General features: G+C 39.2%; 1 protein-coding gene and 1 long non-coding RNA gene across 2 annotated transcripts; one reads left to right on the top strand and one right to left on the bottom strand.

Moving 5' to 3' along the window:
* Nucleotides 1-185: 185 nt before the first annotated feature.
* LOC103463900 (uncharacterized) lies at nucleotides 186-3,815 on the bottom strand. Its single transcript, XR_014087358.1, has 6 exons — nucleotides 3,715-3,815; nucleotides 3,086-3,260; nucleotides 2,469-2,938; nucleotides 2,199-2,373; nucleotides 1,615-2,109; nucleotides 186-743 (listed from the first exon to the last, which is right to left on the bottom strand). It is a non-coding gene; the product is annotated as an uncharacterized LOC103463900 (long non-coding RNA).
* On the top strand, nucleotides 3,791-11,821 carry LOC103463898 (ICOS ligand-like). Its single transcript, XM_008407605.3, has 5 exons — nucleotides 3,791-5,199; nucleotides 5,283-5,606; nucleotides 6,679-6,951; nucleotides 7,681-7,845; nucleotides 10,491-11,821. Exons 1-5 carry the CDS (start codon nucleotides 5,016-5,018, stop codon nucleotides 10,556-10,558), a joined length of 1,014 nt encoding a protein of 337 aa, XP_008405827.1. The 5' UTR covers nucleotides 3,791-5,015; the 3' UTR covers nucleotides 10,559-11,821.
* Nucleotides 11,822-11,843: the final 22 nt, after the last annotated feature.

Below are 11,843 nucleotides of genomic sequence, written 5' to 3'. Positions count from 1 at the left end.
TGTCAACATTTCCTAAGTTTTATATTGAAAGAAGTTAATTAAAAAATATTTCCATCTCATTCTTCCAATTATTTCTATGAATTATTTTCATTTTGATCTTTAGAACAGCAACATTTCCACATAACTTCATGTTTTGGTCCATGTGATGATGCAATTTTTAAAATAAATGTTGATGTTTAGATCAGTTACTTGGTACTCCTATTTTTTACTTTCACAAAATGTGCATAACATAACGGTGTTTTAATGACTATGTAATAAATTTATTATAATGTAATACCAATAATACAAACATACATACACACTGGACTTGGTTTAACAAGTATGCATTCAAATATCTATGTCTTAGGTGATTGTGATGCCAACCTAAGATACATCTGTTATATCTTAACATAACATAAAGTTGCTGTTGTGTGAATAAAAGGCACATTTATTTTTGAAAATCTGCATTGAATTAACAGAATGTCACAATTTGATCATAATGTGAATATCAAAATATGTAGAGAGCATCTGCTCTGAGTCACATATGGCGTGAGGTCTGGAAATGGATCTGGGATATGGTCTTCAAGAGTCTCAAAACTTAATTCCTTGGATGAAGAAAAAGAGCTTGGGCTCCGATCCGACAGAGTTCTTGTGTGTTTCATGTGGCAGAATGAAAGATGGACATTTAGGTCTCTTTTCCTGAGTACCGTAGCCGTACAGTTGCTGTTTCATGCAACTGAGTCTACATCTACAAATGGTGTGATCTGAAATATCAAAGTTGAAATTCAATAGTCATATGCAGTATTAACCATATAAAAATTAAAATATATAAATGCACAAAAAAACTAGAACACGAAGGGTAATTTTTCGTTTTTACTATGGTTTTGTATAAATCATTTACATTTTCTTTATTGACCATATAAAAATACAAACACATAAATAATGTACCCCAGATATGGTGAAAAAACAAATTTTTCACAATTAATCAATTAATCTCTTTAGTACGCTGCTTTATTAAAATGACCACTCAAACGAATCCCGGTCTTTGACAGTTTTGTGGGTTTAAAAAAAAAATCGTCGCTCACAGAATGGACAGTGTTACTGTGCAGATGGACTGCAGTGACACTTTTTCAAAGATGGCACTGAACGCCCCGTCTGAACCGTTACATGGAGCTAGAGGAAGATGGAGCAGGGAATCTGATTAATTTAGACTACGATGCGGAGACTACGATTCATTCCTTCTTACCAACAGGACGGTTTGGAACTGATCACAAGGTAGCACAATGTGAGATAAGTGACATCTTCTTGACTTTTCAATATCATTTATTTTTAACTTGAAGCCAATCAGTGTTCTGGTTTAGTTGATCAAACTAAAAAAAAAAATGTATGCGTTCTACTAAGTCCCACAGATTATGTAGTAGTTATGTGAACACATGCGCAAAGTTTGAAAAGCCACGGCTGCCCGCACTATTTGCCATTTACAATAGTAAACATCAGCTAACCGCTAACGTTTTTCCATTAGTGTTTAGCTAACAAATCATGGTAAGAAACTCTTCTCAACAGTACAATTAAAAGAAGCTTCATAATAAAAGCAAAACTATATGAATAAAAAGAAGGAAAAAACAGAAAACTCACTTTGCTTTCCTCAATGATTGCTCACCAATGTTGAAACCATCATAGATGGTCCTGAGCCTCTAGATTGTGTCCCACCACAATCTGGAAAGCAGCGAGGTTTTACCACAGAAAGTTGTTTGACACACGTTTGAACTAGAGGGTTCTGAGGGAGGCTATACGGGTCAATTTTGTTTGGTCTTAAAGGCAGTACTTCCTCTAACTTAGTGCTGCAAGCTCGTTTTTTGGGGCTGTGGGGAAGTGATGTTGGGTTTGGGCTCAGGACAGATGTTACAGGACTTGGTGTCTGGGCAGAGGATGTAGGGGCCAGGGTTTGGGTAGGCATCTCAAAAGAAGAGTCTGAGCTCTGGTCAGAAGCTGGAGGAGTTCTTGTATGTTTTATGTGGCATGAAAGATGGACTTTCAGGTCTCTTTTTCTGAGCACCGTAGCCGTACAATACAAACAATGAAAGTGTTGCTGTTTCCTGCAACTGAGTCCACATCTATGAATGGTGTAATCTGAAACATAAATAGGTGATATTTATTAGATATTTAACATCCAATCCATTAAATATTAAATAAAAAAAAAAAAAACAATAGAAACATACCTCCATGGGGAATTGCTTTTTTAATATGTCCACTCAAATGAATTTTGAGCTTTGACAGTTTTGTGGGTTTAAAAAATTCTAGACCACAAAACGGACAGTGATACTGTGGAGATGGGCAGCAGCGACACTTTTTCACAAAGGGCAGTGAACGCCCCGTCTGAATTGTTATATGGAGCTGCAAAATGTAAAAAGAAAATGAAGCCAAATTTCTCCAATATAAGGGAAATTATTTGAAAACTTTACTTAAAAAAACATCATAAACAGATTTACCTTGTTCTCCTTTGGTTCAGCCTCAGCAAGGTTGGAACCATAGTCATGGTCTTTGGACATCTTTATTTTATCCTCTTTCATACCAACAAGGCCCGGAGAGGGAAGAGGCTGGAGCTCGGAGGGTTTCTCTGAGCGTGTGTGAACTACAGGGTCCCGGAGAATGAGGAGAGTGTTGTTAAGCCATGAAGGCAGTACTTCCTCTAACTTTGCACAGTAAGCAAGTTTTGTAGGATTTGGGATGTGGGTAGACCGTGTAGGTTTTGAGTCCCAGGCAGACCGTGTGGGGTTTGGGTCTTGTGCCGGCGCTGGAGAGTCTGAGGTCTGAACAGACGGTGTTCGGGTGTGTTTCATGTGGCAGAATGAAAGATGGACTTTAAGGTCTCTTTTCCTGAGTACGGTAGCCGTGCAGTACAAGCAGTGAAAGTGTTGCCGTTTCCTGCAACCGAGTCCACATCTATGAATGGTGTAATCTGAAATATCAAAGGGAATTTGATTTAGAATCCAATATTTACATCTTAAAATTTACCACATACAAATATAAACATATAAGTACACACCCTATAGACGGGGAAAAATTGCAATAACAGTTTAAACGACTGTAAATAAAAACACCGTACCTAGATAGGAAACTGCTTTATTAAAATGACCGTCCATGTGGATCTTGACCTTTGACAGTTTAGTGGGCTTAAAAAATCCTGGCCCGCAAAACGGACAATGATACTGTGGAGATGGACAGCAGTGACACTTTTTCATAGACGGCAGTGAACGCCCCGTCTGAACTGTTATATGGAGCTGGAGGAAGATGGAACAGGAAATCAGATTAAGCTCAACTAAAAGTGTGGCTTTCATCCAATTCATACTCCTACATTAGATCTTATCTAACCAGTTAAGTTTCAATAAGTAAAAACGTATCATCTGCATTTAATTAAATTTAATCTTAATGTAAATCCTAGTGGATAGAATACATATTTTTGGTTAAAACCTGACCAAACGTAAAACTATTTCATTTTCATTTACTGTTTCAGGATTTGTTTTTTTTTTTTCAATAAAGTTTTTCTTTTACGTAAAAAAAACATATAAACCGGAAAAGACCTGACAGTGGCGGAGCCTGAGAGCGACGCTTACAGCTGGATACTTCGCGGAAACGCAACTCGATACAGCCAAATAAAAAAACAACAACAAAAATTTAATACAAAAGACGTATTTTTATAATAGGGCTACATGTAAAAAGTTTAAGCTAGCTTACTTGTTGGTGTTCAGCCTCAGCATTGGCGAGAGGGTAACTGTAATCATGGTCAGACGCCTCCATCTTTGTTTTGGGCATGCGTGAAAATGGTCCGGAGAGCGTGTGTTTCTGAGAGGGGTTGCGACGTTTTTAAACGTACTATGCGCATGCGCAAAATTTCGGGTCCTGAACCCGAGTTATGAGGATTGTTTTGTGTTCGGTGAGTCGTGTGCTTTTAGATTAACATTCACAGATAATAATAAAAAAAGAAAGAAAGAAACTTCAAATAATCAATCAGACGTTTTAGAACAGATATTTTCTTAAAATATATTTTTTTACATTCTTATTTAAAAATATTGCATTTCATATGAAGAGGCATCACTGTTGAAGCAGGGAATGAAAAGATGTTTTGCAGGCTCATCATCGAATATGCAATAGTTGTGTTGTAAATTAAATACGTGGTTCCACCTTCGAATAAACATCATTAACCCTTTAATATGAACATTTTCGTGACGTAGAAAAGCCCATAAAGTTTGTGCTTTTCTTTCCTAAAATAGAGGCTGGTTAATACTGCATGATGTCTTAGGAAAATATTCACATGCCTAGAACTTCGCCTCCACAATTTGACTAATGGTTTCCCACAGACTCTCACATATTTAATTTCCTTTTATGTGTGGAATATATATGTTTAATAAATTTTAATATTATTGATTTGTATTGATTCTTGTTATACTCTAATGCAGAATTACAATATAGCATCAGAACAATAAAAAAATAATTTTTAAATCAGAAATGTATCCTCAACTAAAAGTATGTCTGATACTTGCTTAAAGGAACTTTTAATTTATAAAATGAGCTTTAATTGAATATGGCTGCATGCGTGTGTACTAACTTGACATGTTGGAGCATTTTTGTCTTCATAAAATTTCACCAACACTTACTACCGCCACAGTTCTTGTCAACTCTCCAGGCTTTATTTTAATTATTCTAAATACTTCGCTACATGTTTGTTTCATACTTCCTTACCAACGTGTGTGTGTGTGTGTGTGTGTGGTCTAAAAAGCTGTCTAGCAGGTTAAACCAAACTCCACCTATAATGTGGATCCTCACCTGATCTTTACTGACCCACACTGAAGAGCCTGGAGTCTGCACTGTTCCTTCATTAACTCCTACCCGCGGTATTTATTTTTGATTTTTGCTGACCTAAAACAGGAGATCAGGTATGGCAGAACAAGCCGCAGCATGACTGAACTTGTGGAAAAGTGTGCGTACGGCGCGGCGCTGGACGAGGAAGTGAGGCAGAACCGACATATTTTTCGTGTATGCGTGTGGAGTGTGCCAATAATGGACGAGTTTCGCTTTTCCCAACTGAAAAGCCAGTCGCTGTAGGAGCCGTTCCGCGGTCTTTGTATGCGCTCTTGTGCGCCAGGGAAGGCGCGATGCCGGCGACACCGTGGCGCGGCGCGGCGCTGCTGCTCTACTGCGTGTGTTTGTGCGCCGCTCTGGGTAAGTTGACCCGGCCTTCTGCCCACGCTGCGGGTCGCACCGACCGACCTCATTCATCTCTTTCTGTTTCTCTTTCTGCACAGAGCCGCGAGACTGCATCCTCGGTGAAGTGGGAGAGCCGGTGCTGCTGCCCTGCCACCCTAACTTTGGGAGATTGTTGAACTTTTCCGTTGAGTGGAGGAACCACGACAAAGCCGTGTTCAGATCGCTGTGGGACGGGGATGGGAACGTGGAGACGTGGAGCGTGAATTATGCCAGGATTCCCACAGACGCAGCGACCAGTGGAAACTTCTCCCTGGAGCTGCCGTCAGCTCAGCCCAAACACGACAGGAGCCGATACAGCCTGTTCCTGCTGTCAGGGGAGAACCAGAGCGCGCCTGCGTGTACCAGGTGTCTCAGGGTCGCAGGTTAGTTCCATAACATTGAAATAAATCAGTTTAAAATGACTTGACATAATAAACGAAAACAGAGAGGCGCCACAAAAACTGTGTTACGTTGTGAACCCTTTTTTCCTAGTTTTGGTGATTCTGCCTTACATGTGTGATCTGGTCTACCGGACTTAAACGGGCAGTTTTATATGAAATCGACTTTTTCAGCTTTAACATCATGTTATAATGTTATTCCCTCATCAAAAACATACATGGAGTGTTGCTTTGATTATTTCATGCATGTTTGAGCTGAATGGCAACCATTCAGCTGGGCAAAACGCCTGAGTGGACGAAGCTCCTCCTCTTCCCCCCGCAACGCCCCCACTCAGCTCCTTCAGACTAGCCAGCAGCAATTAGCAAACACCTGGTGGAACTGCGCATCTGCTGAGATCATAAAAGGAGCTAATTCTCTGATAAAAAATGTTGTTAAAGGGTTAATAGAGGAGCCATGTTGTGATGACTTCCCAAAGAGCAGGACTTTTTAAAGAGACGGAGGCCTAATTGCAAGACGTTAAACCAGGGAGTAAAATTTATTTTAAGTTGTAATCGACATATGTAGCATTTTTATAACAACTGAAGTTAGTTGATTGTGTTAATAAAATGGCTTCATGTGTCTGAAAAACACATAACACTGCCCCTTGAAGGCTGGTGACTGGACATACACAGTCAATGTGCACAAGCGGGGGTAAGCTACTATGTGTCACCACCAAAGAAACTGGTTGTTAGTGTGGTATCCAAGCATGTTGATGGAAAGTTGAGTGGAAGGAAAAAAATGATGTAGAAAAAGGTGCATAAGCAATCCATACTAGAGTCTAAACTCCGTGCAGATCTTTACCAAGAAATTTTACAGCACCTCATGCTTTTTGCTTTCTACTGACAAGCTTAACGAAGATGTTCTTTTTCTTGTCAAAAGCGGAAAATCAACATAGTAAATTTTACTTTTTCAATTTAACCTTTTCAATTATATCCCAATTTATTCAGATGCACTTACAGTTAATAATCACAAAATCATTTAAAAAGCCTTACGTTTGTGCGTTTGTCGCTTTCGCAGCCAGCTTTAGGATCCCTGAGGTGAGGAAGGAAGAAGGCACAGAATGGTCCTACCTGTGTCGGTCGTATGGGGGCTACCCAGAGCCTGCCGTCTACTGGCTCATCAACGACGGCCGACAGCCCCCCAACGGCTCCGTGAGGACCTGGGCCCAGGCGCTCCCTGACTCCCATCTATACAACGTCACCAGCCAGCTGACCGTCAACGTTTCCAAAGACGACACAGTGTCGTGCACCATCAAGAACCCGTCCACGAACGAAACCCTGACGGTCAAATGTGAGTCTAACACTGGCGCTCAGTGAAGATGGTCCTTCTTCCAGTTAAACGGGATTGGTGTCAAACGTGCAGCAGAAATCTTTCTGCCGCAGACATTTTCGTTTGTGCCGCTATAATTTTGAAGATGTTAAGATATGTTTCTAGAGGCCATCAAAGGTCAAGCAGTCAGCCCACATTTACAGAATCAAACAAAGTATTTGGTCCGTCAACTGTGATAAGTTTATGCAGCAAAAAACGTTTTGTGCTGCATTTCTGTTTGTTTGTGCTGTTATACTTTTTAAGACTTCAATATAAATGAGATTTAAAAATTCTAACAAAATTGATATAAACTTGTTTGTGCAGCAAAAAAAATTTTGTGCAGCAAATGTTTTTATGTTATTATTTTTAAGATTTCAATATAAATGCAACATTTACAAAATCTAACAAAATTGATATAAATTTGCTGTGGTATGTTTGTGCTGGTTTGTGAAGCAAATATATTGCAGCACAGTTGATTGATGCCAAATTTGTTTGATTTGGTACATGCAGGGGAGGGAGGCTGGTTGACCTTTGGAAACATTTACCAATATCCCAAATAGTGGCACAAACAAAAAAAAAATTGCTGCACAATTTTGTGCAGCAAAATTTTATTGGCGCCAATTTTATTTAATTCAAAGAAGACCTTCTGTCAGGTCTTCTCAGTGGGATGCCAGAACACGCCGTAACTCTGTTCGCTGTTTGGACTCACAGTGGGAGCCAGCAGCAGTGGGAGTCGCGCGTCGCAGGGCATGTGGATCTTCAGCACAGTCCTGTGCGTGGTGGTCGCCATAATGGTGCTTTCCGGGATCTACTATCAGATTCACCTGGACAAGATAAGCAAGATGAGGAAGAAGGAGTACGAGGAACCACGGAGAGGTGAGCCAATCGATACTTTTCCGGAAAGCGAAGCGAGGAAACCCGTGAATGCTTTTCAACTCAGGCCGTCGGAGTTAGCATGAAACGGCATTTAATCTGCACTGATAGCTGTATGACTAATAAGTAGAGATGTGCCGATCAGGTTTTTTCCTGCCGATTCCGATTCCAATCACCTATGAGGGCAGATCACGGCCGATCACCAATACCGATCACATTATTTTTTTTTTATCATAAACACTACCGGTTTCATTATGTAGAAAAAGGAACCATGAATTCACCTTAATTTAGACAAAAACTTGTTTTTAATAACTTTTTCCAAGAAGAAAACTAAAAACAGGCATTCTGCAAATTGTACTGCTATCGGTAATACTGTCTTTAACAGACTGATAACATATGAAGTCTCTGAAGAGGCTAAATAATGCAAAGAGCCAAATTAAAACCTCTCAACATTGCCAAAAAAATGTATGTATAAAACTTAGCATTCAAAGGCAAATACAAGTTCCATTACAATAAACAATCCTGAGTTACTGAATGAAAACTTCTTGATAGCATCGCGGCTAGCTGATTACTGCTAGTTCTGATGGGCTGTTTCTGACTGAGCGGAGTAATTATGCAGAGCAGGGAGAAGATCGATTATTTTTTCAGAGATTATCTGTCTCATGTTAGAACAGCAAAAGTTTTAATACGTATGTAAAATGTATTTTTTTAAGTTAGATGATGCAGCTTTAAGCAGAGGTTCAGTGTGAGAGTCACTACCAGGTGGAGCAGAAGCGGCGCTCCGTCTGTGAAATATTACTACCAGTAGCACGTAGCAGCGGTTCAACAGCGAGAGCAGAACCAGCGTCTTACATCGCAGCTCGATGACTTAAAATAATTTTGCGGGTTATTTGTTTAGCTTTGCTGTACACATTTGTTTAGCGTCATGCTAATTTGGGTGATCTGATTGCTCCATATGTCTTTTTTACTGCAGTGAGCCTCGATCTAGCCAAACTCCGTCAAGTATGGCATTGTTTTTATGCCATATTAGATTCGTCATGTTGATGCATTTTGACGTGCTTCACCCCACATGCTTCAATTTTCCGCCGCAACACGCAAACTTCCCCATTCACTCAGTGCGTTATAGTTTCACGTCGCTTAGGATTTGTTGCTGTGCGTTTGCGCAGCAACAAATGTGAAGGAAAGAGGAGACGAGCTGCGCAGGCAGGCAGAGAAATGAGATGCAGGTGATCGGTATTGGCAACAAGAGACCGTGATCGGCGATCACCGATCATACACTTTTTCACGGAAATCGGCCGATTATGATCGGTGGCCGATCGATCGGCACACCTCTACTAATAAGTTTTGTATGTTTCACAAAACTCTAAAGCTAGGTGTAAAACTCTAATACAGAAGTTCGTTTTATATAACTTTGTTCCTGCCTCTTCTTTTTAAATATCAATGTATGTACCTTTGTCTTTTGGGGGCTGTCAGTACAGAATGTAGCTCTGTAGGAAATTCATCATGTGCATTGAGTTGGATCTGTTTATTTACAACCTCATTACTCCTTAATTTCAGTATAACTGTAAATAAATTCCCTCTGACGGTGAATCCATTAAGATCCAGCATGCAAAGTGTCCAAACTAAGATTTGACTCCACCTTGATGTGTTTTGGCTACAGCTGTTCCAGGCTGAACCAGGCCAGGTTTATTTATATCTCTGAAAAGTTATTCAGGCTACTTTAACGTTTTCACATTTTTGTCACATTTCAACCACAAAAAGCAAAATTATGTCTTTTTTTTTTCCAAAATAAAAGTACGTGTGACATTACCTCTCTTTACTTTGATGCCCCTTAATAAAATCTGTTGAAAGTGGCTACTTTCAGAAATCACCTAATTAATAAATGGAGCCCAGAGTGTGGTTTGTTTTTCCTATAAGTCCAGAGTTTTGTTAGTGACCAGCAGATAGGTCAGGGATAAAGATGTGGAGCGGTTTAGGTTATACATTATCTGTTAGATCATGTTAATTATTCTGAAGGTGGTGGGAGAGGCTCTTAATCGTTTTGGTCAAAGATAAAATCAAACTGGTCTTAGATATACATATTAGTTTCTGGCATGTTAGTCTTTTAAGAGTTTGTATGCAACACACCTGCTTAGAATTTGAGCAGCAGTTGCTGGTTCAATTATTAACTGTGTTGTGAGCCTTTTTTTCTTATATTTTCATTAAAAATAAGATTATATTATTCTGTAATGACGTTTAGATTTTTTTAAAGCCTAAAAACATGATTAATAATGTGGTTAAATTAACCACAAAAATCAGTTTTAAGTGATTTTAGATGTTTGGAAAGTTGTTGCGATTCAGCAATAATTTCATTTAGAAGGAACGAAGGCAAAAGTGGCGTAAAATTATTTGGTAGAAAAGTCAACTTTTTCAGAATCTATGGCAAGATTTGGCCGATGCTGACAAACACTCTTCATTCATATAATTTTCCTCCACTTCTATCACAAGAAATCCCGATAAAATACATAACATGACAAAAAAAAGAACATCAAAGGGGTGTAAATACTTTTGTAAGTCACAGTATGGATGTGTAAACAATAAGCTCCTCTAACAACAGTGAGCCGCCTTGTGTTTGCTGCCGTGTCTGACTGAATGTTTGTGTCCATCAGGTCGACGATATCAGTACAAGCAGGCGACTGAGGGAATGATGCCAGAGCCAAAAGAGACTGACGTGTGAAAGAAAAGGACAAGAAAAGAGAAACGTTAATCTATGGATCCACCGCCACTTTTTTATAATCAGTCCCAACAAACAAACAAAAAAAGCACTGATATGTAAATAGTTCTGAATCATTACGTGTTGCATTTTCTAGATGCTTATTATCCTAAGCTTGCTGCCTTCTTTTTTTCTTAAATGTGCCGGCTGATTGATTCCAGTCGGAAATGACAAGGACACTAGTGGCACGGTACATTCTGTTCTTAATGAGAACATGCGTCTAATTTGCCCTCACGCTACAGGAAGGGAGGAAAAATGGGTTTTTGATGGTGAAGTCCAAAAATTGGGCAGCTAACTCCACAATGTAATGCTATTACTGGTCACTTATTGGTGTTTTGGGTGGTCATCATCCTGTTAAAGCACCAATTTTCTCTTCAGTATAACGCAGTACCACCATCTCGAGTATTTGGAACCAATTCCTGGTACGCAATAAACAGACCAGATGGTGTAGAATGAGAAGTTTCCACATATTGTGATCCCAAACCCATCATGCTTATAGTGTAGTGCAGCTTGAATTCAAATATTGGGGTTAATTGTTGGAATTATTTCTCTTCAGCAAACCACAAACTCTTGAGAACGTCTTACTTTTCCAACTGTGGGACATTATTGCTTTTTGCCAAAAATGTGGCTTCACACAGACATTGATAAATTCCTACAGTACTCATAGGTAACAGAAAAACTTCTCCCATCAACGCCTGTGTCTTTTTTCCACTGTGACTATTCTTTTATTCTTCGATTGGATCGCACATTTTTCATTTTCCTTCAAATCCTCCTGGTTTTGGTTCACACTTTAAAGCTTTTCAAACCATGTTAGCCGCACATGTTACGTTTTTTTCTGTATTTTTCACTTTCACCCCATCTGCCTTTAAAGTCAAGTAAAAACCCTCCTGTTTGATCAGGGAATGAAGAACCTCAAGAACTAATATTCTTATACTGTCACCACTGCTGATTTCTATTAAATTATTTGTAGAAATATGATTTCTATTGGAGAAAAAAACAAAGCACTGGCTAATCTGGTACTGCTTTTTGAACGCAGCTGCAAATGTTCTTAAGAGCAATGCAGTACTTTGATGTTTAGCGCTACTCTTGGCCATGGAGTTTATGCATTTCTTTATTGTGTGTGTTGTTCTTTGTTTTGTGAAGCACTTTAAATTGTCCATAAGCATTTTAGAGTTCCCTTTATTTAGAAGGGATTCTTTCTGAATAAAGCTCGTCTGATTTAATCAATGACGCATCTACATAAGTGAAG

The sequence above is a fragment of the Poecilia reticulata genome, chromosome 4, assembly GCF_904066995.2.
Source record: "Poecilia reticulata chromosome 4, P_reticulata-male-v2, whole genome shotgun sequence".
Taxonomy (NCBI): Eukaryota; Metazoa; Chordata; class Actinopteri; order Cyprinodontiformes; family Poeciliidae; genus Poecilia; species Poecilia reticulata.
The sequence above is the reverse complement of the archived record's forward strand: the minus strand, read 5'-3'. Positions and strand labels throughout refer to the sequence as shown.